General features: G+C 34.7%; 3 protein-coding genes and 1 non-coding gene across 4 annotated transcripts; all 4 read right to left on the bottom strand.

Annotated features, from left to right (window-relative positions):
- Window positions 1-3,818: 3,818 nt before the first annotated feature.
- Window positions 3,819-5,910, bottom strand: LOC123667482 (putative uncharacterized protein DDB_G0286901). Its single transcript, XM_045601376.1, has 2 exons — window positions 4,234-5,910; window positions 3,819-3,824 (listed from the first exon to the last, which is right to left on the bottom strand). Exons 1-2 carry the CDS (start codon window positions 5,908-5,910, stop codon window positions 3,819-3,821), a joined length of 1,683 nt encoding a protein of 560 aa, XP_045457332.1.
- A 7,334-nt stretch (window positions 5,911-13,244) lies between these two features.
- Window positions 13,245-18,606, bottom strand: LOC123667638 (lactoylglutathione lyase). The gene is made up of 5 exons (XM_045601498.1): window positions 18,478-18,606; window positions 18,304-18,376; window positions 16,425-16,648; window positions 15,878-15,988; window positions 13,245-13,716 (listed from the first exon to the last, which is right to left on the bottom strand). The coding sequence occupies exons 1-5, from the start codon at window positions 18,579-18,581 to the stop codon at window positions 13,590-13,592; spliced, it is 639 nt and encodes a 212-aa protein (XP_045457454.1). The 5' UTR covers window positions 18,582-18,606; the 3' UTR covers window positions 13,245-13,589.
- A 2,247-nt stretch (window positions 18,607-20,853) lies between these two features.
- Window positions 20,854-21,583, bottom strand: LOC123667595. Its single transcript, XM_045601470.1, has one exon. The coding sequence runs from the start codon at window positions 21,447-21,449 to the stop codon at window positions 20,871-20,873; it is 579 nt and encodes a 192-aa protein (XP_045457426.1). The 5' UTR covers window positions 21,450-21,583; the 3' UTR covers window positions 20,854-20,870.
- A 531-nt stretch (window positions 21,584-22,114) lies between these two features.
- Trnaa-cgc lies at window positions 22,115-22,186 on the bottom strand. Its single transcript has one exon. It is a non-coding gene; the product is annotated as a tRNA-Ala (tRNA).
- Window positions 22,187-26,336: the final 4,150 nt, after the last annotated feature.

Here is a 26,336-nt window from a genome sequence, read left to right as displayed (position 1 = left end):
ATAGCTCTACATGCCACTACACTGCTGTGATGGGGGACTTCAATGCGAAGCTAAGCAGACGATGCGGTGATGAGTTGTGAGTGGAGTAATTTGGATACGAGCAACGGAACTCCCGGGACTGGCTACTGACTGACTTCATGGAGAAGGAGGGACTCTTTATAATGAACTCCTTCTTCAGGAAGCCGGAACGGCGCAAATGGACCTGGTTGAGTCCCGACGGCACCGTCAGGAACGAGATAGACTTTATCATGTCGACGAACAAGCACATATTTAGTGATGTCTCAGTGATCAATGCTGTGAAAACAGGAAGTGATCACCGACTTGTCCGAGGCACATTGAATACCGATGTCAAGTTTGAGAGGGGTCGGCTGATAGGGTCTGCGCTTCGACCTGCGCCTGCTCAGATTCAAAACCCCGAGAGCTTTCAACTCGAACTCCAAATCGCTTTGGCCTGTCGCCTGGCCGACTGCGTATATGTGGACGAGCTCAACGACGGGCTGGTGGAAAATGCCCGTGCGGTGGTGTCTAAGTTCTTCAAGACCCGCTGCCAAAAAAAAAAAGAACCAACGCAGGACCGATCGTCGTCCAAAGCATTAGGGGAGGCTTATGCTCAGCAGTGGGCGTCCATGAGCTGGTATGATGATGATGATGATGATTTTTTTATTTTGGTGGTCTTCAATGAAGGTGGCTGGGATGCTATCAATTTGAGGCACATGCATTTCTTCGATATTCTGAATGTCTTTGTCATCATTTAACATCATCAAAACTTTTCCACTTCGGGATCCCATTTTTCCCTGAAAATTTAACTGTATAACTTAGAATAAAGCTTCAGAGTTTAAACAGCAACACCATTTTAAAATTAAAAAAAAAATATTTGTCACAGTGTAATCAACTACTCAGAGTTAGAAAGGAATTCGGTATGAGAAAGTATAAATTGTTTTTATGCCTATTTTATAAAACATGTATTGGAATAACAACACCACATTTGTTCATAACACTATAAAATAATAAAAATGTTGGAAGTACAAAGTCACAAATGTTGCAATGGCTTTGTCTCTCCAAACATTTGCTCGCGAAAAAGGCATAAGTGTGCTAAATATGACTTTGTCTCTCCAGGAATATCAAATATCAAAAGGCATATTTACCTTCGCGGCTTTGGCGCTCCAAGATAAAAACATTGCGCGCGGGGGCAACGGCGCAACTGACCAATGAGACGATGTCGCGCCAAAACGCCCACCAATTCGATCCAAAATGACAAAGACACTATTGCCGTGTAGGGACTTTTAAAGTGAATCTAATGGGAGTCTTTGTCCCACTAGATACTAGAGTGTTTTTTGGGCATTTCTGCATATTTAACTCATTTTACGATTTTTTGTAAGATACGCCCTTGTTCCACCGAAGGTGCGATATGTCTATACACATATTCCCATCATATTCCTCATTAAACCAATCAATCAACCAATCATATTCCTTATATGATGTATGTCAACAGCAATACTAACCTTAATACTAATTCTGATCCACTTTGAAAATCTTTTAAACTAGCAGTGTAGGATATTCAAGTGGAGGTCAAAAATCCTAAGCTTTGTAAATAGTCTGAGTGAAATGATGGTGAAATGGGACAGACACTACGAGTATGTTAAATTCTCTTTTTAAGTTCAAGAAAAACTTACGGGCACTTTTCTCTTTGGTATAGGTATTATTAATTTATTATTAACTAGCTGTGTCCCGTGCTTTCACCTATGTTATCTGGCTATATGGGTGATAAATGGGTTATCAAGCATAAAGAGATTTTTTTTAGATTAGCGTGCTTAAGTAAAAAAACAAACTTTTCAGCTTTATAATATTAGTTTAGAAGATTATTAAATACAAAAGACAAAGAAGTATCATTATAGTCGTAACTGGCTTTATACTAAAATGAAAATTTTATTTCGATGATTTTATGTAACACAATAAAATAACAAGTGTGTCACGCTTGTTATTTGTAGCTTGTTTTTTTCACACTTAGCGTGACCAACGCTTGTTGGTGAAATATTTCATAAAAACTATTTTTATTAAGTTGAATCAACTCCTTTAAATCTTTATTAATGTAAGCAAGATGTTAAACCAATTAATAGGTACTTTTAAAATGTGTGATTTTCTTAAGTGTATGCCACAAAACTGTTTTTTGACATTTACATTTAAAAGTTTTGTAAAACACTTTGATTTGGATTAGAATTCTGGTTTTTAAAGTTAAGATTATAAAATTTATAGATTTGCAATAATTTTGACAGCTATGGGTGTAAAAAATAATGTCAAGTGTTAAGGTTTTTACCAAAATGGTTATTACCATTTACGCTTTAGACAACTTTTATTATAGCATAATAAGTAGGTAATAAAAAAAAAAAACAAAAAAAACAAGCAATATGTTTTAAGATATTTATTTTTCTGATAAAACATACAGATTTTAAAATATCTTCGGATTGATCAAAAGAAAGTTGTTAAAAATAGTACCGTTACAAATAAATGTCATCGGTGAAAAATGAAAGCCATTATTCCAAACGGTTAAATAAATGAAGATATAGGACAATTATCACTTTTAAGTACTCCGTAATAGTAAGCCGGTTTTAATATACTATACGCTTTTAATAATTATCCCCGATATGGCTGATAGGCAACTCTAGTCGCATATGGCGATACATATCCAACGGTTTGGCTATATAAGGGATTGATATAAGGTCTTTGCGATACATAATAATTGGCAGGACTTATCGTTTTACCATAAGTATTGTAATTGTATTTCATGTTATACTTTGAAAGATCGTTAGAATTGTAATTTAGACTTGGACTTGAATAGGTGTTTAAATTGTAATTAAGACTTGGATTTATGACGGAGTTTGAATTGTATAGTGAATTAACACCCACTCCGTTCAGAGAAATACCACTCGGTGCTACTGCTGCTGCTCCGGGGGTTTGAGATGCGATACTTTTAGTGGTTACCATTGTAGCTGGATTCGCCGATGCAATGAGTTTATCTACCAAATTCATCGAGTTATAGATACTTGCGTTTGAACTCGACAGATTACTCTGAGACAAATCGGCATTCATATCACGAATTAATTTCAGATGTTCGTCTGATAATCCAATTTGATCTTCTACAACTTTAGCGTCCATAAGCGTTCCGTTGTTATGTGTTAGTTTAACGAGATCTTCGGCATTCACGTCTATCAAATTTTTCGAAGTTTCTATTATATTCGAAGTACTAATAAGTTGGGAATATAATCTGTTCTGTTGATTTCTCAAATACGGTTTCTGGGTAATTAGGTTCTCCATATCATTGAGGAATTTGTTGTAAGGAATCCTATATTTCACGTAATATAAAGGTTGTTCATTGTACTTGTGACGTTTCAGAACGTACGTTAGTTCGATAATTTTGTTATTTGTTTGTACAAGTTTCGATTTATCTAAATTGGATACACTCGGCGTTTGTGGCGAATTTACTAATAATTGATTATCATAGTTTACATGTTTCTCATTATTTGGAACAAGTGTGTTAATAAGATTCGGGTTGACGTAACTATTCGGTGACGTTGAAATACCGGGATACAAACTGTCTTGAGTACCTTGATTAATTCCTAATATATTATTAGAGGACAAATATTTATTATAATAAGCGGATTGTTTTTGTAAATCGACTTTAGCCGTAACTGTATCCATTTGATTTTGATATGAATTGTGCATGTAGCCTGCTTGATTATTCTGAATATAATTATTTAAAGAAGAATAGATATTATGTGCATTGTCAGTAATAGGATAGCTGTCGTACATTTTATTTATATTCACGTCTTGTCCGTAACCGTTTACATTTTTAGAGAGCAAGTAAGAAAGTTGGTTCCACTGGTTTGCATAAGCATTTGAGGGCAAAAGTTTGTTAAGTATGTATTGACTTCCGCTGTGTAGTGAGCGTTCACCATTGATAATATTATTGTTCTCTGTAAAGTTATTAACTCCCAACAATAATGATGAGTCAATTCTATTTCGTAGTGGCCCAAGGATATTTGCATTTATATTCGCACCTGGACTGTTTTTAATTGACATTATGTCTTTCAAAATTTTATAATTATAATTTTTAAAGCTGTTATCATTCAAAGAACTTTCGTATATTTGCGAATTAATATTATTTTGACTTGCAAGCTGAGATTCCAACGCCAAAAGCTGTTGCAAAGATAAATTATTCAACTGATTTTGTGATACTTGTCCCACGTTAGCTTCGTTTGAATGAGAGTTTAAAGTATTAAGTAATAACTGTTGTAGATATTCCCGGTAATTTGACTGTGACGGTGTCCCGATCAAGTTTGGATTATGTAATTGATTCATTCCATTAAGATCTGGTTTAAAATTTTTACTAAGATGAAGCAATTCTTCCATTGACAAACTATTTGATCCCTGTATGTTGTTTATTACGTCTGGACTTTGTATTTGAGAATTTTCGTTGTTTTCGTTAATGTTTGGTCTGATATTGTTATTCAACATAAGTAACTCTTGCATCGACAAACCATTTGACCCCTGTATGCCGTTTAATGTGTTTAGATATTGTATTTGAGAATTTGCGTTGTTATTGTTAATATCTGGTTTGATATTGTTATTCAGTAAAAGTTGTTCCTGCAATGTCAAATCATTTGACCCCTGTATGTTGTTTAATGAGTTAAGATATTGTATTTGAGAATTTGCGTTGTTTTCGTTAATATCTGGTTTAATATTGTTATTCAGTAAAAGTAATTCCTGCAATGTTAAATCATTTGACCCCTGTACTTTGTTTAATATGCTTGGATTTTTTATTTGAGGAATCACGTTGTTGTCATTAATATCTGGTCTGATATTGTTATTCAGTAAAAGTAATTCCTGCAATGTCAAATCATTTGACCCCTGTACTTTGTTTAATATGTTTGGATTTTTTATTTGAGGAATCACGTTGTTGTCATTAATATCTGGTCTGATATTGTTATTCAGTAAAAGTAATTCCTGCAATGTCAAATCATTTGAACCCTGTACTTTGTTTAATATGTTTGGATTTTTTATTTGAGGAATCACGTTGTTGTCATTAATATCTGGTCTGATATTGTTATTCAGTAAAAGTAATTCCTGCAATGTCAAATCATTTGACCCCTGTACGTTGTTTAATGTGTTTAGATATTGTAGTTGAGAATTTGCGTTGTTATCGTTAATATCTGATTTAACATTGTTATTCAGTAAAAGTAATTCCTGCAATGTCAAATCATCTGACCCTTGTGCATTGTTTAATATGTTTGGATTTTGTATTTGAGGAGCCACGTTGTTATCATTAATTTCTGGTCTGATATTATTAAGCATAAGTAATTCATTCAATCCCAAACCATTTAAATTTTGAGAGTTTACATTGCTAAGGCTACCGTCTGGCCTGGCATTGCTGTTAATAAGTTCTTGCAACAACAAATTGTGTAAGTTTGATAATTCCTCTTTCTTCAGCAGATGATTTAATTCGTTTGGTGTTTGATTGTTAACGAGGGTATTGGGTCGTAGTTTTTCATCTTCCTCGGAGCTATGTGCGTGATTATGCAAGCCATGGTGATAATGTTGATGTAGACTCATCGTATTGTAAACTTGTTTAATAGCTTGATGCCCCGGTAAACTCCCATCATTATTTGAAATCAGATCATTAGCTAAAGGTGCAACGTTGGTCAAGTCACATTTTCCGCTAGAGATACAATATGCGTTGATCTGATTGTATGCATTTTTTACAGTATCGACGAGAAGTTGAAGAATAATTTGACATTCAAAAGTCGAACTACTGCGTTCATTCTTTTGTTTTGTCTCCAAGACTCTGTTTTCCCTCATTTGAATGCTGTTATCAATAAGTTTCGAATTAGCGTAATTCGGATTATTATTTTCCATATTTAAATTGGTGTAAGGATTGCTATTAATTTGGGTATCCGGCAATCTTTGCAATAAACTTTTAAGGATCGACAATACATTTTCAAGGATTCGAGGTTTCAAATGTACAAGTCTATTATTTTTCGGTATCAATTTTTCCAGTGAATTAACTAGTTTTAGTATTATATCTACATTTGGACAGCTTTCCGGTACCCTTACGCTTTTCCGCAATATTGGTAATGATGCGTGTGACATCTGTAAAAGGTTTTCTTTAAAAATGTGGCTTATGACAAGTACACACTAAAGGCAAAGATTTTTTTATTTGCTGTTGTGTAATGGAAAATTAAAAAACTACTGGAGCATTTTTAGGAATTCATATACCAGAAAATACGTATCACTGATTATGCGTGATATAGGCCATATTTAAAGGGGCCAAATGCCGATCATCCAAACGGTTAAAACCGCGTACGTGTAGCTAGTGTTAAATAAATATGCCTTATTACCTGTATACCTTATACCATGATATGGCATGGCACACGGTGCATGTACCACTACACTAGACCGATGTACGGTAAACACGCTATTTGAAATCGTATCTATTGGAAACCTACATTGAATATATTCATTGCATACTATTGATGTGCTGTGTGGCTACGGCACTAAAGAATTTAGCCACCCCCTCTCTTCCCGTGGGTGTCGTAAGAGGCGACTAAGGGATAACAAGGTTCCACAACCACCTTGGAACTTAAGAAGCCGACCGATGGCGGGATAACCATCCAACTGCTGGCTTTGAAATACACAGGCCGAAGACGGGCAGCAGCGTCTTCGGTGCGACAAAGCCAGTACTGCGGTCACCAACCCGCCTGCCCAGCGTGGTGACTATGGGCAAAACACGTGAGTTCACGTTATTTTTGGCGTAAACTTGTGGAGGCCTATGTCCAGCAGTAGACTTTATAGGCTGTAATGATAATGATATACTATATATATATATATATATATATATATATATATATATATATATATATATATATATATATTGTATAAGAGTTTATATTAATCGATTTAGAAGTTTTGAAATAACCAAATTGTAACTAAGCGACGCGCAACACAATAGCAACAAATGTGCATAATTTTACACACCCCCTGACCTTCCTTCCCAGGAGACCTGGCCAGCTTACTCATCACAGGAACACAACACTGCTTCAGTAACTATTCTTTGGCAAGTTTGACGTACTAGCCCAATCAGGCTGGACGTTTTGAACATGACATTTCCTATTTAACTAAAAGTTCTTTACGATAGATAATTGTATCAAGTGTAATGTACCTGAACTCCTTCGCTTCTTGCATTAATTGGTTGCCGGGGTTCTATTGGCAAGGAAGATACGTCAACGAGAGGTAGATGGACTGGAGAATCTTGTATAGACAAAGTGTTGGTCTGTGGAAGAAAGTCTTAAGTAAATCATTATTAATAATAAGTAAAGTATTATTAATGTTTTCTTTTTAAGAATAAGTTTATAAAACGTGGTATGAATAAAGTGGGAAAGTTACGAGAAATACATAAATATATATTTTAAATATCATGGTAATTTTCTTGAAAAGTAACCTCCAGTCGCGTGTCGGGCCTGACGTCCATACTTTTGTCTCCTACGCGATATTACCTGTTTTTTTTTTACATTATTAAAAGTCGTGTATTGAATGAAGATATTATTTAATAACACAGGGTAAGTTATTTCCCTGAAATAACTTTTGCTAATTAAATTTATCCATATACGATCACGATCACGATTCAGCCTGTAACATCTCACTGCTGGGCATAGGCCTCTTTCTCAACGCAGGAAAAGGGTCGGAGCTTAATCCACCACGTTGTTCCACTGCGAATTTTCAGGTATATTCCCTACTATGAGTAACGGTTACCACCAGCTGCTTAACGTGCTCTCCGAGGTAAAGTGTGGAGACCCACAAGGACATACAACCAGACCGAAAAGGAATATTTGTAAAAATACAAATATCCATCCCGAGCGGAAATCGAACCCGATATCGCCGGTGTGTGAGTGCCCAGTGCACACACCACTACCAGAATACAGTTTTGACAACCTAAAACAGTTTTGTACAATCTATGCACTCAAATCAATTTAACAAGTCAAAACTATCGAACTGGTATGTCGACAGCTAAAATTTATATCAAGAAAAATTATTTTCCAGCATTCCAATAATTACTAATTCTAAATTAACAATGTAAATTCAAATATTCTGTCCCTACGTTTCTATAAAAGTTTTCGATAAAACTAAAGTTAGTAACGACAAAAGTAGCGAAATAGAAGAACCATTTATTTCCTGTTAAAATCTTGTTTGTTCCCTCCAAACACCCCTTTCAAAACTGTCTTTGCCACCACGAAGCTCCACTGCACGTCTTATAATTAATTTTAGATATAATTAAATCAGAATCAAAGTTTGTAACTGATAACAAAAAACTTAAACTTAAGGTTGGCTTTAGTTCAACTGAAGAATTTGTTTAAAAAATATATAAATAATATAATTAATTAATAATCTATATATACAAAAATTAATTGCTAAATAATGTATTACTAAGACCAAAACTCCAGTACAGCTGGAGAAATTTGGCAAATTTTTTGTTCGAAGTTTTTTAATACTTTGAAGAAGGTTCTTATGGATGAAAATTAAAAAAAAATGCGCTGAATATTGTAAAAATGTTGATAATCTAACGATTATTAAAGCCTCACGTTTGATAGTTCGGAAGATGGAACAAGGTCTGTATTTATTATTAACTAGCTGCCCGGACAACGACGAAAAAAAACTATTAACTTTTGACAGAACTAATTCTGTCAAAAGTTAATAGTTTTTTTTTTTTTTTTTTGGTATATAAACCTTCCGTGGGGTTTGAGGAACATACAAAAAATAAATTAGCCGAATTGAAATGAAATAGATAAGAAATAATTACCTCATCTTTCAACGCCAGAAGTGACGAGGCACAAGAAAACAACACCAAAGCCAGCAACATTGCTACACAATGCCGCTTTTCGAAATGAATTCTCCAACATGCGTGGTTTTATTTAATTATATCGATAAGGTGTGAAATTGTTTGTAAAGTCTAATTATTGTTTATAATATAAAACAATGCGTTATTCGTTTTTATTTATTATAAATTGATTATTATAACATTGAATATTTTATACCTACTCAATTATGTCAAATTACATACGTTTTAAACTTTTAATGTTACATTGGAGGCGTTCAATTATTCGTGCCCGAGGTTGCGCTTGTTTGATTTGGTTTGCCTAAAACATTAAAGTATTGTTTTTGAATATTAAAATAATTAAAATTCTTCTGTCAAAAAAAAAACGTGACGACGCGTTGACGCAACGGTCACAGCCCTGTTTATACCATAATACTCTGTGGTCACAGTACTGGTTTGTGGCTGTTGCGCTGGCAGTTGCGGGTTCGATTCCTGCACATGATAAGCATTTGTATTGGCCATACAGATGTTTGCCGTGGTTTGGGGATTTGTGCAGTCCTTGTCGGTCTCCCTAGAAGGACTCGGAGAGCACGTTTAGCCGTCGGTCCCGATTGTTATCGTGTACTGTACACCTGATAGCGATCGTTACACATAATAAGTATAATAAGGGAATATATCCGCCAACCCGCATATATCCAACACAAAAAGAATTTCACAATTCGAACCAGTAGTTCCTAAGATTAGCGCGTTTAAACAAACAAACAATTTTCTAATTTTTATAATAAATAATAAAGATAGTTAACTAGAAAGTTCCATTACTAGGTATGTATTTAAAAGTTATTAAGAATTTGAGATAGATAATATAGAATAGTGTAGTTAGTCTGTTGTATAGGTGTGAAATTACAGTGTACATAATTTGATAAATATACATAAGTGCGTGTAATTTGGTTATTATAATCGTACTGTAAAAATAAACTCATAGCCTTGTTTTCGTGTGTATGATGCAAAAAATGCTAAATGTTTCAAATTACTTTTTATGGAAAATAAAGCAAAGCAAGAATAATAAATTTCAAACAGTAGTGATGTTATTAAGCTATATATGTATTGTCATTGATTATCTATCTTTATGTAGTAAATAAAAAAGTATTTATTAATTTCCGCACGCCATCTTTAGTGTCTGTGGAGAAGCATATAGTGGCACAGCGCGCCATGTTTGCTCGCGCGGACAATGGCGCGTGCGTACACCTCCACGGGATCGCACCCCTACATGCGAGACCGCCAGAAGGGCGTCCTCTACCACGCGAGCTCCTGCAACCACCGCCGAGCCGACCCAGCGCGGACAGTGGTGGCGACGATTTGGACGACGCGGGGGAGGACATCCCATCACTATAACAAAGAAGGCCAATATTAAGGAGAGACCTATCCAAGATGAGACACCCTAAATAAGAGGAAGACCCTAAGGGCACTGTGACCCTGGCCCAATAGAGCTGAAATGATATGACCCCGGAGGCGAAGCCCCGGAGAAGAAAGCCCGGGTAAAGAGGGTAACCTCGAGGCCCGTACCCGGACAGACCTTCGGGCCTGTCAGGAAGACCCGCACACACACCATCTATCTTAATTTCGCTCTCAGTTGCTTGAGCCTCGTCAATACACCGTATCTCCAGTAAATTTATGTTAAAACTAGCTGTGCCCGCTACTTCGTCCGCGTGAAATTTAACAAAATAATAATTATTCAGTTCGCAGTTATAAAATAATAATAAAAAAAAATCTAAAGTAAAAGAAGCCTTAGTTACTCCTTATTACATCAACTATCTGCGATGTATATGTGTTTTTAACCGACTTCAAAAAAAGGAGGAGGTTACTCAATTCGACCGTATGTATATATATATATTTATGTATGGTCGTCGTTTATGAACCGATTTTGATAATTCTTTTTTTGTTGGAAAGAATACTATGATAATGAAACCAGGATCTGATGATGGGATCCCAGAGAAATCGAGGGAAACTCTCGACAATCCGCATAACTTTTTACTGGATGTACCCATTTTGATGATTTTTAATTTAATCGAAAGCCGATGTTTATCACGTGGTCACATTTCATCGAGATCCGATTACAACTTTCGGAGTAATCTTTGATAATGCGTAATTACTTGACTATTTTTTCGTCTACCTTCGTTGTATTAGTTGTCGATATAATTGAAGTCGGTTTTTCTCCGTTTGCCTGCAAACACAATTATATTCCGGTTGTGTGGTCTAAAGCACACTCGTTATTTTTTTACTACGATTCTAAATTTCAATTATTGTACATTTCAATTTTCATTAATCATTTCAAAAATTATCTTGTCTGGTTACGACATAAAACAATATAGCCACCCCCTCTCTTCCCGTGCGTGTCGTAAGAGCCAAGCGGCGACTAAGGAATAACACAGTTCCACTACCACCTTGGAACGTAAAAGGCCGACTGATGGTGGCATAACCATCCAACTGCTGGCTTTGATATACACAGGCCTAAAACGGGCAGCAGCGTCTTCGGTGCGACAAAGCCAGCCCTGCGGTCACCGGCCCCCCTGCCCAGCGTGGTGACTATGGTCAACACACAGGAGTTCACGCCATTTTTGGCGTAAACTTGTGGAAGCCTATGTCCAGCAGTGGACTGTGATAGGCTGAAATGATGATGATGTACATTTCAATTTTGCATATGTGTATTTTCTTTTTAATTTTGACATGTTAAAATTTTAATGATTTCTATCCACTGTCATGCATTTTTATGACATATTAATTTTTTTTAACTATTCTGATGGTATTGTTAATTTTAATCTCCACACATAGATCAAGTAAAAAGAATAGATAACGCACTTAGAACAAAAAAGTGAAGCCACTTTTTTAAATATGTGTGAGTGAGTGAAGTGTTGACACTTTTTAAAAAAAGTCCCTGAAAATTTTATTAAATGGGATTAAACACAATTAATTTAATATAGGTAAAATGGGTATGCGAAAATAAAAATCTGTTTATAGTTTTAAATATATTTACTCCTTTTTTGTTTCAAATTGTTAAATAAATCTATTGCAGCCATGTTTTGATTTAATGAATTATATAATACTGTGTCAATGAAAATTGCGTTCTTAAGTAATTGATGATTCCTCTGAAGGGCAAGTTCCTGTTTTAAAGACGTCTAACTCTTTGCTGTAATGATTTAATTTTTTTACATTTTTTTTTAAAATAAAGTTCCTGTTTTTTTAACTTTTCTCTTAGTTTATGTTTTCTAGGTGTATCAAAGATCTTGGTTAACGACTAATTTAAGACTCATCCGGTAGGTCCTAGAACAAAAAATTCAACATTAAAATACCTAGTAGTAAGTAGTAGTATAAACGTGATGGTACTCTGCGAAGTCCACGTTTTGTACCGTACATGTCAGCTTTATCAAAATGGTTTGAACAAACCACACTAGATGAGGATGGCTGTCGTTGTAGTTCATTTCAGCTCAGTCGCACAGCAGCTACCTATTCTATCTATCTCCTATTAAAATATTCGTTGGAAACCTAAAATCATGATATTTAGTAGTAAAATATGAGTAGTTAATTCACAAATTTAAACAGACAAAAACGAGTTAAAAATTCATATTGACTTCAATTTAGGTAAAACATAAAATCACACGATAAAAAAAACACAATAATGATGTCCACTTTCTACTTAATTATTTTTCTATGATTGACTACAATTTACTTACCCGCATTTTGGGCTAATGGAAATAAAAATTACTGGTAGCACTCCCTCGGTACGTCATTTCGGGGCATAGAAATTATAAGTTCCGAATAACGTCAATATTATTTTGGAATAACAAAAAATATAAAGTTTTGTATGTATTTACGTGTGAAACGATATTTCTTCAGACTTTTTGTTCACTTTGGTATTGTTTTTGCACCATTTAATTACAAAAGAACGGCATTTTATAGGCAAAGTTACTGTACGAGGCCTCGTGAGATACTAACGAAAATGAGCGTAGTTTGATGCATATGTGTGCGTGAGCGCGTGTCTTTACTTGAAGGAGCCGAGTTTTGTGGCTTCACTAACAACAAAGGCCGCGCATTATCTACTTTTTTTTACTTCATCTATGTCTCCACATTTGTATTTCTTTTTCTTTATTCTCATATTATTTTTTCGTACGACTTGTGTCTGAAGCATAACTTTGTAGGTACTCTTGTATGTATGAATTAATAACATTAATTTTAACAATGTATTGTATTTTATTTGTAGGTTGCTTAATAATCTATGTGTATCAAATACTAGCTGAATGAAATGACCGCAATAAAAGTCAAAATAAACAATTCAACATTTTATTTCCTTTATATACAAAACAAAACTTGAAATAATATAAAAACATCATTGTTAAAATTGTATATTTTTCCTGATTTAAGACATTTCTACTTACGAATAATTTCTTAAAAAGTTTTTATTTTATTACTGTAGTAAACAACGATTATTTGGGCTATTTTGATACACAAGTGTTTCAAATCAAATCACAATTGATAGATATATAATAGGAAACCAAGTAACCTATATTTATGTTTTTCAAAGTTGACAAAAAAACATCTACACATTATGGGTTCAAATCAACTTAAAATTAATATGGATATCTCATTAATCCGCAATACTTAGTAACTTTCAAAGTTGGTAAAAACTATTATTGACATTGTTATTTTTTTGATCCGTTTATAAAACTTTTATCTATTGATTTACAACTTTAGAAGTGAATATTTCAATCCAGTAGCCGTCCGGGTCTTGTATGAAAGCGAGGCTTTTCATTTTTCCATCTTGCGGTTTCTTTATAAACTTAACGCCTTGTTGCTCGAATCTGAAAGTTATAAAAATCATAAATATAAGAACTTTTTAGATGCAATTTAGAAGTATCACGTACAAGCAGCACAGTTGATATAAAATTAATTATAATTTTGTTTGCTCGCAAACGTAAAAAATCATCTATTTTTTATATTACTAAGTCAGCAAACAAACGTACGGCTCATCTGATGATAAGCGATTACCGTAGCTGCTTAGCGTGTTGCCGACCCTATCCCTGATTCCCCCCAGGAGCTCTGGTCAATTTACTCACCAACAGGAACACAACACTGCTTGAAAGCAGTATTATTTAGCTGTGATCTTCTGTAAGGTCGAGATCAGGCTGCTCCATATTGGAGCAGGAAATTTCCTGCCGTGCCCTACTTCAGTTTACCTTAACACAATCTGTCCTATTCTTCTTGATATTAACTGACGTTGATTGTACAGAATAGTTTTCATAATAATCAGAATGGTTTAACAAATCACAAAATATGCAGGAAACGGAAGTGATATTTTGGGCAAAGATTTACAGTTAGGACCTAGTCTTTATCTACATTTGCTAACGGCCGAATTATAATGTTAACAACATTGTAATAAATTTTGCTATAATATTGTTAACTCTTAATGTCTCAGCTGCGTGGGACTTGGAGGGATAGACACATTTCTATTTAAACCAAAGTACGTCTAGTCCGTGCACTTCATCATTACAGCCTATACAGTCCACTGCTGGACATAGGTCTCCACAAGTTTACGCCAAAAATAACGTGAACTCATGTGTTTTGCCCATAGTCACCACGCTGGGCAGGCGGGTTGGTGACCGCAGGGCTGGCTTTGTCGCACCGAAGACGCTGCTGCCCGTCTTCGGCCTGTGTATTTCAAAGCCAGCAGTTGGATGGTTATCCCGCTATCGGTCGGCTTCTTAAGTTCCAAGGTGGTTGTGGAACCTTGTTATCCCTTAGTCGCCTCTTACGACACCCACGGGAAGAGAGGGGGTGGCTAAATTCTTTAGTGCCGTAGCCACACAGCACACCACGTAGTCCGTGCACTTGCCCTCTCGATATTTCTGTATGCGTCTGAGACATGGACAATTAAAGCAGCTGATCGGCAACGCATTGATGCCTCCGAGATGTGGCGCTGGAGAAGGATGCTCCAGATCCCGTGGACAGCACGCAGGACCAACTAGGCATCGACATTGAAACAACTCAAAGTAACGAAAAGGCTATCCACTACCTGCCTACAGAGGATTCTTGAGCACTTTGGTCACATTGCCCGAAGGGAAGGTGGCAATTTGGAAAAGATTGTTATCACCGGCAAAGTGGAAGGAAATAGACCTTGACGACGGAGCCCGATGTATTGGTCGGATCAAATCCGCACAGCACTCGACACGAAAGTCCACGATGCACTGCACGTCACAACCCACAGAGCAACATGGCGCGACATCGTTCGAAGGAAAGTCGTCAGTGGAAGGGGTCACGACCCCCAGTAACCCCCAGCTAACTCGCATTGGGAAAGTGTTGTGGAATAATCTTTGATTCTTCTCCTACATGGAGAAAGATGCCCAGCGGTGGGATGTTACAGGCTGAATCGTGAGTTCCTAACAGCCTATTCTCTATCTCTTGCTGTTAATGTAACTTATGTGCAGGATAACCTTTATCCACAATGATGGAACAGATCTTTAAATAAAAAATTGTATTATATAGCGTTAGGATTGAGTGTACACAAGTGAATAAATAAAAATATATAAAAAAAAAACGAATGTGCTTTAGACTACACGATTGAAGTTAATAAATATCTACACAATACACACACGGTCGTCTGTTCCTAAAGTAAGCAACTTAATGCTTGTGTTATAGGTAACAGCCGACTGGTATAGCTACATATTTGTTTTCGATAAACATACTTATAAATAATACATATATAAATATAGAAATAAATATATATATTACACCCAGACTCGGGGTGGGAATCGAACCCACAACTCCCGGAGCAGAAAGCATTGTTACTACAAACTGCGCCAACGGGCTAGTAAAACTTCTTTAGTTCCATCTAACTTATATCTCCCTCTCAACTTTCGTTCGCCTCGCTGGATCACATTTTTCGTAACGCTCTGGACACGCATTCAGCAGCTTACTCTCCAAGTCAAGCGTGCGTAAAGAAGTTATACTTAAATAACAACTTACTTGTTACAAGCCTCGTCAACATCAGGTACCAGTATACCAATGTGTCCAAAGCCTCGGGGATCTGAATTACCGTTGTGGTAAGTTGAATCATCGCTTTCTGTACCCCAATTACTGGAAAAGAAAATAAAAACATATTTGTAAAATGTGTTATAAATTATTTTTTATTTTTATTTTTTTTTATGTCACTAGATCGGTAAACAAGCGTACGGCTCACCTGATGGTAAGCGATTACCGTAGCTTATAGACGCCTGCAACACCAGAAGCATCGCAAGCGCGTTGCCGACCCAATTCCCAATCCCCCCAGGAACTCTGGTCACCTTACTCACCAACAGGAACACAATACTGCTTGAAAACAGTATTATTTTACTGTGATCGAGTAAGAGTTCTGTAAGGTCGAGGTACTACCCCAGTCGGGCTGCTCCAGATTTTGAGCAGGAAATTCCTGCTGTGCCCTACCTCAGTTAGAAAATGATTCCCGCCTTGAGCGTAGGTGTGATATAATTATGTTTGCCAACCTAGTTGAATAATTATTAATAGCAATACTCACTGCGTCAACTCCAAAGTAGCTTTTCTAGTCATAGCCCAAGCTGTCCTTTCTTTTTCATCTTTCGGTACTTCGGCTGGATTTTCATAACCCATGAAGAATAGAGAAAATTTCATCTCGGGGAAATGTAATTGTTTCAACAGAGTCATTCCTAAGACTCCAGTGTAAAATGGTATAGACTTTCTTGGGTCTTTGATGCGGTACATTGTTTGTTGGAACATAAAGTCCTGAAAAATTTTATTATCATGAGATTAGACAAATGACATATTCGATATATATAAAAATGAATGTTTGTCTGTATGTCCTTTATAGAATCGTAAACTATGCATTTGATCATGTTTCATCTTCAGCAAAGTGTTGTGCATGAGCACACGTTTTTGAGTTGGTACAACCAAAAAAAAAGCGTACCAACATGCGCAGGGTACAGCTAGTATTCAATATATATATAATAGTCCGTTCATAGTTCATTGTTCCGTTCTAAGGTAAGTCTTAAGTTAGGCAATTTAATACCTGTTTTTTAAGTAACAGCCGGCTCATATAGATACATCGTTTTTGAAATTTAAATTTTATGTACTAATGTTGAATACTAAAAGAGATCACTTTTGCATATAAAATTTTGGTAATTATGTGTAAATGAGGAGTAGATTTTAATTACCTATTAATCATTTTCTTTCTGCTTTCAACATACTTTTTATAAGAATGGGGGCAAACGAGCAGATGAAGCCATTTGATGTTAAACGGCTACCGTCGCCCATGGACATAAAACACTTTTACAGGGACTTTTACAAGATAATTTCATTTTTTTTTCTGTTTATTATTGCCATACTAATTTGCTTAAGCCAGTTCGGCCTCACTTGTTTAGTCCATGGGGCGGGCCAGTTTAAGTTTTTTACGAAATTTTTATGATAAGTTTTTATTGCATGACTATACCTATTCTTAAAGATCTTATTTATTTTTCCTTACATTATATGACATAATTTTTAAGTTGACTCTAGCTTGCAGTCATGTTGTATCCCCCGCAACACCAACGGAAAAATTGTATGTCGACTACATGGTGTCCCCCATGGCCCAGATAGACAAACTAAACAATCAAGGCAGTGTTCAATGTGTCAAAATAGCTAGTAAAATATAATTGTTTAAAAATACATTGATTGTTTCAGACAAATTCAGTTTTCTTACATTATGACTCTTGTCATTTTGATAAGCTTATCACAATTGACTTCAAGTTAAACGGTTATCACTACAAAGTGTTAATTGAGATAATTGCTTATATTTTATGTTTGATAATAATATATTCCAATTAGTAAAAAAAGAATATAAAGTTATTTTACAGTTTATTGGTGAAAATTTATTACTAGTATTAATTTTTTTTATTGAAATACTAACTTAAAAAATGAAAAAATTATTTTAAGTTAGATATCTGGAATTTTAAAGAATGCCAGTAGATTGACATGTTGGATAGAATTCACAGCACTGGTTGTTAAGCTTGCCACAGCAGTTTCGATCCCCACTCATGGCAAAGATATTATAAACCTTGACACAGGAAAAAATCCTATTGAAGGTATTGAGTGTAAGGTGTTATTTTTCTTTTTTTTTTTACAACATACACACAAGGTTGTCTGTTTCTAGGGTAAGCAAACTAATGCTTGTGTAGTAACAGCCGACTGGTATAGCTACATATATATTTTTTTATAAACATACGTACAAATAATACATATATAAATAAATATATATATTACACCCAGACTCGGGGTGGGAATCGAACCCACAACACCCGGAGCAGAAAGCAGGGTCACTATCAACTGCGCCAACGGGCTCGTCAAGTTATTTACTTATTAATATAATATAGTCAAGTTTGCATTAGTATTGAGTTTTAATATACCTTTGTCGTAGGACTTGGTGTCTGGCATAATGATTCGATTTCTTGCGGTGAAATACCTTCGCTGGCCATAGTTCTAAAAACAATAAATATTAGGACATAACCTCTATACTTTAATTTAAAAAAAAAAAGATATTAAATTTATTAGTATTTTAGATGTGCAATTTTCATAATTACCTTACGATTTGTCCAAGATAAGTAACTTTATTAACCGGAGAAAAGGTACAAAACTTATAGAGAGGTTTGATAAAGCGAATTGACAAAGTAGATTTAAATGACATATTGTCAAATTTGACTTTTGAGTGCAGAAAACTGCCATCAATTAAAAGCCATTTGCCATTAATACAGTCACAGCAGTTCACAGCACAATACTATGTATTGTATAATATTTAAATCACTCACACTCACAATTCACACACAATTTTGTGAAACGACAAATTTGTAATATATATACATATACTTGGCTTACTATCAGGTGAGCCGCACACTTGTTTGCCTACCTAGTTGCATTTAAAAAAAAACAATCAATTAAATACGCGTTATTAGGGATACCTCAGAAAGCACTCGTCAGATCTCTTTCGATTAAAAAAAACCACCACAATTTAAAGTGGTCAATTCAAACAAGTTGAATTATAATGTAAAATATATAATATTACTAGTTGTGCCCGCGGCTTCGCCCACGTTGAAATCAGTTTGTCACAAAGTTTTCCCGGCAAACTTCCAGTGAAACTCTCATCAAAATCGGCTTAGCCGTTCCGTAAACCTTCCTCTTGAACCGCATGAAAATCCATTCAGTAGATTTTGAGGGAATTGATCACATACACTTTTGGAGACTTTGTTTTATAATACTCTAACTGTTGCCCGTGACTACGTCCGCGTGGTTATGAAGATATGAATTTCTATTAAGATGTTTTACGCAAATTATTTTTTTATTTCAGTCACTTGAAAGGCTTATCACAGTGAGCAACTTTTTAAATGGCACAATTTAGTATAATTTAATAGTTATTTTTACAAAACCTCTCTATACACCATATTCTTAGTTTTATTTTCAGGCTGCAATATTATAACCTATCAGGCAAACTTATAGCTGCTGTATATATGTTTCATACAAACTATCAACCCCAATTAAACCCTCTTAGCAGTGGAATATCGCAAAATCCGTTCTTAGTAGACGTCTACTAACTATAATCTACCTCCCCGCCAAATTTCATCTTTGTCTCACCATCTACAGAGCATACATTTTAAATTTCAAGTCTCTTACTTCAAAAACATAGGACTTTCATACAAACTTCCAACCCCCGTTTTACCACCGTAGGGGTCGATTTTCGTAAAATCCGGTCTTAACAGATGTTTACGCCCTATAAGGAACCTACCTGCCAAACTTTAAGTTTGTGGTTGTTATAGTTTCGGAGATTCCGTGATGAGTGAGTCAACCTACCATCCCCCATTTTAACCCCAAAAGGGAGTTGATTTCGAAAGATACATTATTTGGACACCTTTTCATCATCTATAGAGCATACATTTTAAATTTCATGTCTCTTACTTCTAAAGCATAGGACTTTCATACAAACTTCTAACCCCCGTTTTACCCTCTTAGGGGTCGAGTTTCGTAAAATCCGTTCTTAGCGGATGCTACGTCCTTTAAGAAGCCTACCTGCCAAATTTGAAGTTTGTAGGTGTTATAGTTTCGGAGATTTCGTGATGAGTGACCTTTCGCTTTTTTTTATATATATTATAGATTATAGATTTCAAGTTTGTAGGTGTTATAGTTTCGGAGATTTCGTGATGAGTGACCTTTCGCTTTTATATATATTATAGATATAGATTACATCGATATTTAAAAAGCAAAAATTTAAAACGTAATTATTTGATAAAATCATCAAAATTTTGCCAATAACTGGCAACGCGCTCATATTGAAATAATTAAATTACAAATTAATTTAACTCTACTCAGCGCACTTTGCATTACTAGATTAGAAATAAGAAATAAATTGTTCAAACTCAACGGCTCCTATTGATTGTAAATATGTCCAAAGTGCAGAAACACAATACAAATGACCAGAACAGGACAAGCATCCGAGCGTCCCATACAAATATCTGTATGCCCTATACAAACTTATCTTTGCACCACTGCACCAATACATCAGAATTTTAGTTTTGATATTCCGACTGACTTCATTACTGACCTAATTACTACTTGTTTAAATTAATAGCCTTCTGCAGACATGAGTAAATTTTACTCAAATCAAAATTTATAATAACTGACCCGCAGGTTGTTTTCAGTTTTGTAAAATGTTGAAATTTATACCCTATCTTACAAAATAAATCAACAGCATGTTTATTTATTTGTTGCACCAACAAGATACCATATATGTTACCAGATAATGTAGATTTTTAACAAATATAAGGTATAAAGAATTATAAAAATTTGTTTAATAGTACCCAACTTTTAATAAACAATATTTTCATACACTAGAATCATTAAAAAGTTACAAAATATATTTTATAAAATTGTTCAAGTATATTTCTTTGATTAAAGTAATCTATATTAAAACAGGTTCAATCATTTATTATTTTATGTTCTTCAAATAATATTTTTCATATAAATAACTTAATTCTTCCAACCAAACTATATCTCTTTCAACTGATGTAGTTCTACACTGATATGCTGACACCATCCTAGCATTTCTAAAATCGTCAACAAAAATATCACCAACGACGCTAACATGAGATCCTTCTTCAAAATCAATCGGATTTTTATACTTATTTTCTATAGAATTCAATAAGGCGGCCATTGTGGGTGCGTTATCGTCTCCGCTTCTAGAAACTGCTGCGAAACTTTTTAAAAGGTCTTTTATAGTGTCATCAAATATATTAGAATTATTTTTCGTTGAATCGTAATAAACTTGCACACAGCCAGTGGGATCGCTTATTTCGAAATTAGAGGACTTATTTGTAGTATTATATAGAGAAGTGATTACGCCGTGTATCATAACATTTTTAAACTTTATATTAAAAAGTTCGTATACGTATTTGTTATCTTCGGTTCTTTTGGCGCGGAAAATGTCTTGTATGTACAGCTTGAGAGGTTGTTTTTGATAATTGTCCATAACTGTTAAACTGAATTTAAGTATTAAGGAAAATTTCATACAATCACAGTTCTCTTTTTTGTTTTTATTTAAATTCTGCTGATTGGATACAATTTTAAGTTCGAAATTATTAATGACACCAAAAATAAAAAATAAAAATTTGTAAACATAACTGACATAACGGCAATTTTACCAACCTTACGAGTTTACGACAAAAATGCTGAAGGTCAATCGTAGGTGTACAGAATTACAGATTATTTTCATTAGGTAGATCGTCACCATATTTTTATTCTCTAAATGATGCTATAATAATATAATTATAATATGTATTATATATTGCTTATTAAAAGTATTTAAATGAAAATACTTTTTTAAAAATACACCCAGAAACTTTATGGAAATAAATAAAAGGTTTTAGAACGATTTACGAACATACAAACTGCTCATCATTCAGTGATTGATTAATTTAAAAATAAAATTTTATTAAACAATGATATTAACTACTTATACATAATAGATAACACAAATATGTTACACATAGGTACATATTATAAATAAATTTGGAGTGTCGATTTAGAGATTGAGTATTTAGAACGCACCTTGTTATATTGGGTCAATAATTTATACACATGAAGATTTCGCATAAAGCTGTGTGTTATGGTTATTATTATTAAAATGTAATGAAAAAGAAATGCAATATAAAAAGTAATTGAAAAAAAATGGTTTGGAGATGCTGGGATTTGAACCCAGGACTTTCAGCATGCGAAGCAGACACTCTACCACTGAGTTACATCCCCTGATATGATGTTAGGTGAAATTAAATACCATAATTTTATTTCTTAGTAGTGTATTTACACAGTTTGAATTACTATTTTTTTTTATAACTGTGAAAATAGGTTTTATTAATTTTTTATAACTGTGAAAATAGGGTTATAGGAAGATCGCGTAGTGGTAGATATAATTATCATATATTTTTACCCGACTGCCAAGGAAGGATGTTTTTCGCGCGTATCTTGTATGTATGTATATTTGTATGTAATATTCTTTACTACCTCATATTTCCAGAACCACTGAACGGATTTACATAATTGAGGTATCGTTAGGTTCGTCTTAGCTGCCCAAGTGTTCTTAGATAGGTGACATTAAAAAAAAATCAAACATGGCGGCTGCGCGAAGCCATTGTAGTTAATGAAAAAAATTTTTTTTTCTCGAACTCTACATATGGGTATACAATATGGGTATCAAATTGAAGGGCACAATACAAGGATTTTAAAAAGGTATATCATGATTATTATTACCGTAATACTAATAAAGAAATACAATATTAAAGTTTAAAAAATGTGGACTTTGCTCTTTCTCACGCCTATGCCATGCCAAACTCGCCTCCTAGGCGACGATCAACTTCGGGGTGTAGCCTTTCTAATAAAATACAATGGTTAAAAAAAACATACAATTAAAATTACAAATAAAAATTAATAAATGTCACACCAATTTACAATTACATTAATAAAATCAATAACAAATAAATAATACCAAATACAAACAAATAATTTTAATAATAATTTCATTATATTAAAACTAATAGTTGTTGATTTAAGCAGTCACCTATTTGCTAAAGGTCAGGCTTACGTTGCTTTGAGCAGAGTGAGATCTTTCTCCGGGCTTGCTATCAGTTCTCTTGACCCTAAAAAATTACTTAGGGTAAAAGAGGGTAATGGGGGTCACTTAAGCGAGAATTCAAATAAAATTGTAATTAAAAAATAAGTATTTATTGCAACCGCCCTTTAACATAATTTACTTATTGAACTATCATTAGAGACCAATTTCAGGCACTTTAGCAATCAACTCTGGAAATTATAAAAGTAAGAAAAAAAAGAAGATTTGACTCCCATTACACTGACATAGGGGTAATGGTGATCATCCCTGGGGGGAATCGGAGTCAACGCAAATCTAGCACATATCGCAAACATAACCTTCAGCTGAGTTCCAACCAGTGCACTTTGCGTGAGCCAATAGCCCACACGAGGTGCATCTGAACCACATCTCGTTGTTTCTTCCGGATTCATGGCATACTAGACATCTGTTTCCAGCATCTATTGTTTCGTCATCCTCATCATCCTGGCATAAGTTGTCAGTGTCAACATCTGGTACAGAAGTTTCGTTCGATTCTAGTAATACTTGGCGCTTTGCCTTTTCAGCACCCTTCTTCTGTATTTTTAGTCTTTTTTTCCCCGTCCTTTGCCTTTCCATCTCTTTTCTTTTCCTTTGTCACCTTTTTTCTTTAATTTATTATTTTCTTTCTCTGACAGAGTTTCTTTTATTGGTGGTGAAGTTAAAATTGTAGCGTATTGCTTCTTTCGGCCCTGTCTTGTATTAATAACAGGTGTTTTCTCTGGAAACTTGATTAAATCATGCAATGTAGTACTGATTTGGTTTGGTGTGCCAGAAACTGGTGGTGCAACATCTGGTTCAGAATCAGGTGAGAATACTAATTGGTTAGACATCCTAAGAGCTGGTGAATAAATTTGTTTTGAAGTGCTCAGAACTGGCGAGTGAATTTCTTTTGAAGAGCTGGGAATCGTACTGGGAGCTGCGAGAGATTCATCGCAATCTTGGATAGCAACGGTCTCAGATTGGAGAATGTCTGCAGCAAGGAAATATTCTTCAGTGAATACTTCAGGATTTAGTGGAAATATTCCAGTTGATCTAAGGCCCAATTCTCCTTTACTAATAGACACAACATTATTAAATGATTTCCTAATATATCAATATATCCCCTATCATAAGGGGTTATCTTTTCTACAACCCGACTTTTTAAAAAGTAGTCACATTCATTTTTGTAGGCCATTTTGAGCGAATCAAAAAATAAACATCCAGGGCCTGCATTTTTTGAGACGTGTGTGGTGGCAGAGACAACATATGAATGTGATTGGACTTGCAATATTCGTAGACGGAAAGAGAAATGTGACTAGCATGAAGATGCAGATGCAGATGCAGATGAAGCTATCCTTTTAATACTAGATAACCATCTAGTATTAAAAGGATAGCTTCATCTGCAGACGGCTTAGCGTGCTATTTAAAACGTATCAACAATAAGATGATCATTGATCCAGCCGTTGTCTGAGCATTTGAAAAAGGGATTACTATTATTTTAGCAGCAACACCAAACATGCAAACTTGCGGACAATAGTGATCACATGCGGGTAATGAGAGTCACCTGACTCTCATTACCCACAACGATACTAATGATAAAAAAATTAAAATAAAAAAAAACCTTTAATACACTGATATAATCTGAATTGCATATCAAAATTTTGAACGTGTAACTAAGTACGTCTAAATGTCTTAATCACATACTGCAAGATATTCGACATCTACCTTCTAATTTGCATTGACGTAAAATTACATCAGCGGAGCACAAAAACAAAAAACGGTAGTTTCTCAGTGGCGCGGGCGCTGACTGGCGCGAGTCGTTCGGGGCTACGCCAAGAGCCCGAGCGGATGGTAAGGACACTGTTTACGCGTCACTCGCATGTACTGTTTCGTGGGAATAAGGGTGACTCCCATTGCCCGCTGACTCCCATTACCCAATTCTCCCCTAATCAACCACATGATGTAAACTGTTTTAATGAATTGAACCGATTACGTAAAAAAAGGGACAGATAAAACGTACATAGGTATGTAGATTTATAACTACATAGATTTATTTTTAATATTATCTTTTACTATTATAAATAAATGACCTGACCCGACTTTGTATGAACGATTTTACACCTAAAATAAGCAAAAAAGAAAGTATTTAGGCGAGAACAAAATAATATTCGTCGCTTTCTTTTTATTTCAAAAATAAAGGTACATTTAGAAATATTTATGATATACAACCTTTGTAAAATACATATTTTCAATATAACATTACCATCTTTTTCATTATGGCTTGGGGATAAAGATGGTCCAACTTAAGATGAGTCGTGTTTTTAAAGGTTTGTCAACAATAGAGGTTTCAAGTCATTTTGGACATTTTAGTAAGAATTATATTTATGTAATATCTGAACTAAGGACCTTGAAATAAATAAGTAAAGTGTTTTTCACTTTATACCAAGTAGAAATAAATACAGGTAGAATCAAATTATTGAGTTTTATCTCACTTCACTTCACTTAATGCGTTATAGATACAGTCATTTTTGGTGTTACGCTTGAGGCTGTAACATCCCACAGCTGGGCATAGGCCTCTTTCCCCATGTAAGAGAAGGATTGGAGCTTAATCCACCACGTGCTCCACTGGGGGTTGGCGGATATTTTCCCTACTATGAGTAACGATCGCTATCAGGTGTACATGATAACAACCGGGACCGACGGCTTAACGTACACTCCGAGGCACGGTGGGGAGACCCATAATGACATACATCCAAACCGGAAATAGATATTTGTACAAAAACAAATATCCATTACAAGCGGGAATCGAACCCGCAAGCCCTCGGTGTTTTAGGTGACTACACGCACACCAGAGCTGTTGTTACTATTTTCTTAACCTCTGAAATATTTGAAATTCTTAAAATAGGTAAACGACTTAATTGTCTAAAGCGCATGCTGTAACTGCCTTTAAGTATAATTATATTTATATCTATATATTATTACGTGAAGCAAAAACTTTGTACCCCTTTTTACGAAAATTGTGACGGAGGAGTATGAAATTTCGCACACTTATGGTTTATATAGAGAAGGAGTGCAGAATGCTAATACTTCTTTATAACTACGCATAAAAAATACATTAAATCCATATAAAAAAACATTACACATACTAATGGTATTGTGTGTAATTTTGACACACATATTTGACATACACACACACACGCATAATACTCTTTTGTTTATTATTATAGAAGTATAGTTTTTGACAACAGAACCTTAATAATATTCAAACTTAATTTAATTATTGTCGAATTTCGA

Source organism: Melitaea cinxia, chromosome 28 (genome assembly GCF_905220565.1).
Source record: "Melitaea cinxia chromosome 28, ilMelCinx1.1, whole genome shotgun sequence".
NCBI classification, from domain to species: domain Eukaryota; kingdom Metazoa; phylum Arthropoda; class Insecta; order Lepidoptera; family Nymphalidae; genus Melitaea; species Melitaea cinxia.
This window is presented reverse-complemented; position numbering and strand designations above follow the sequence as displayed.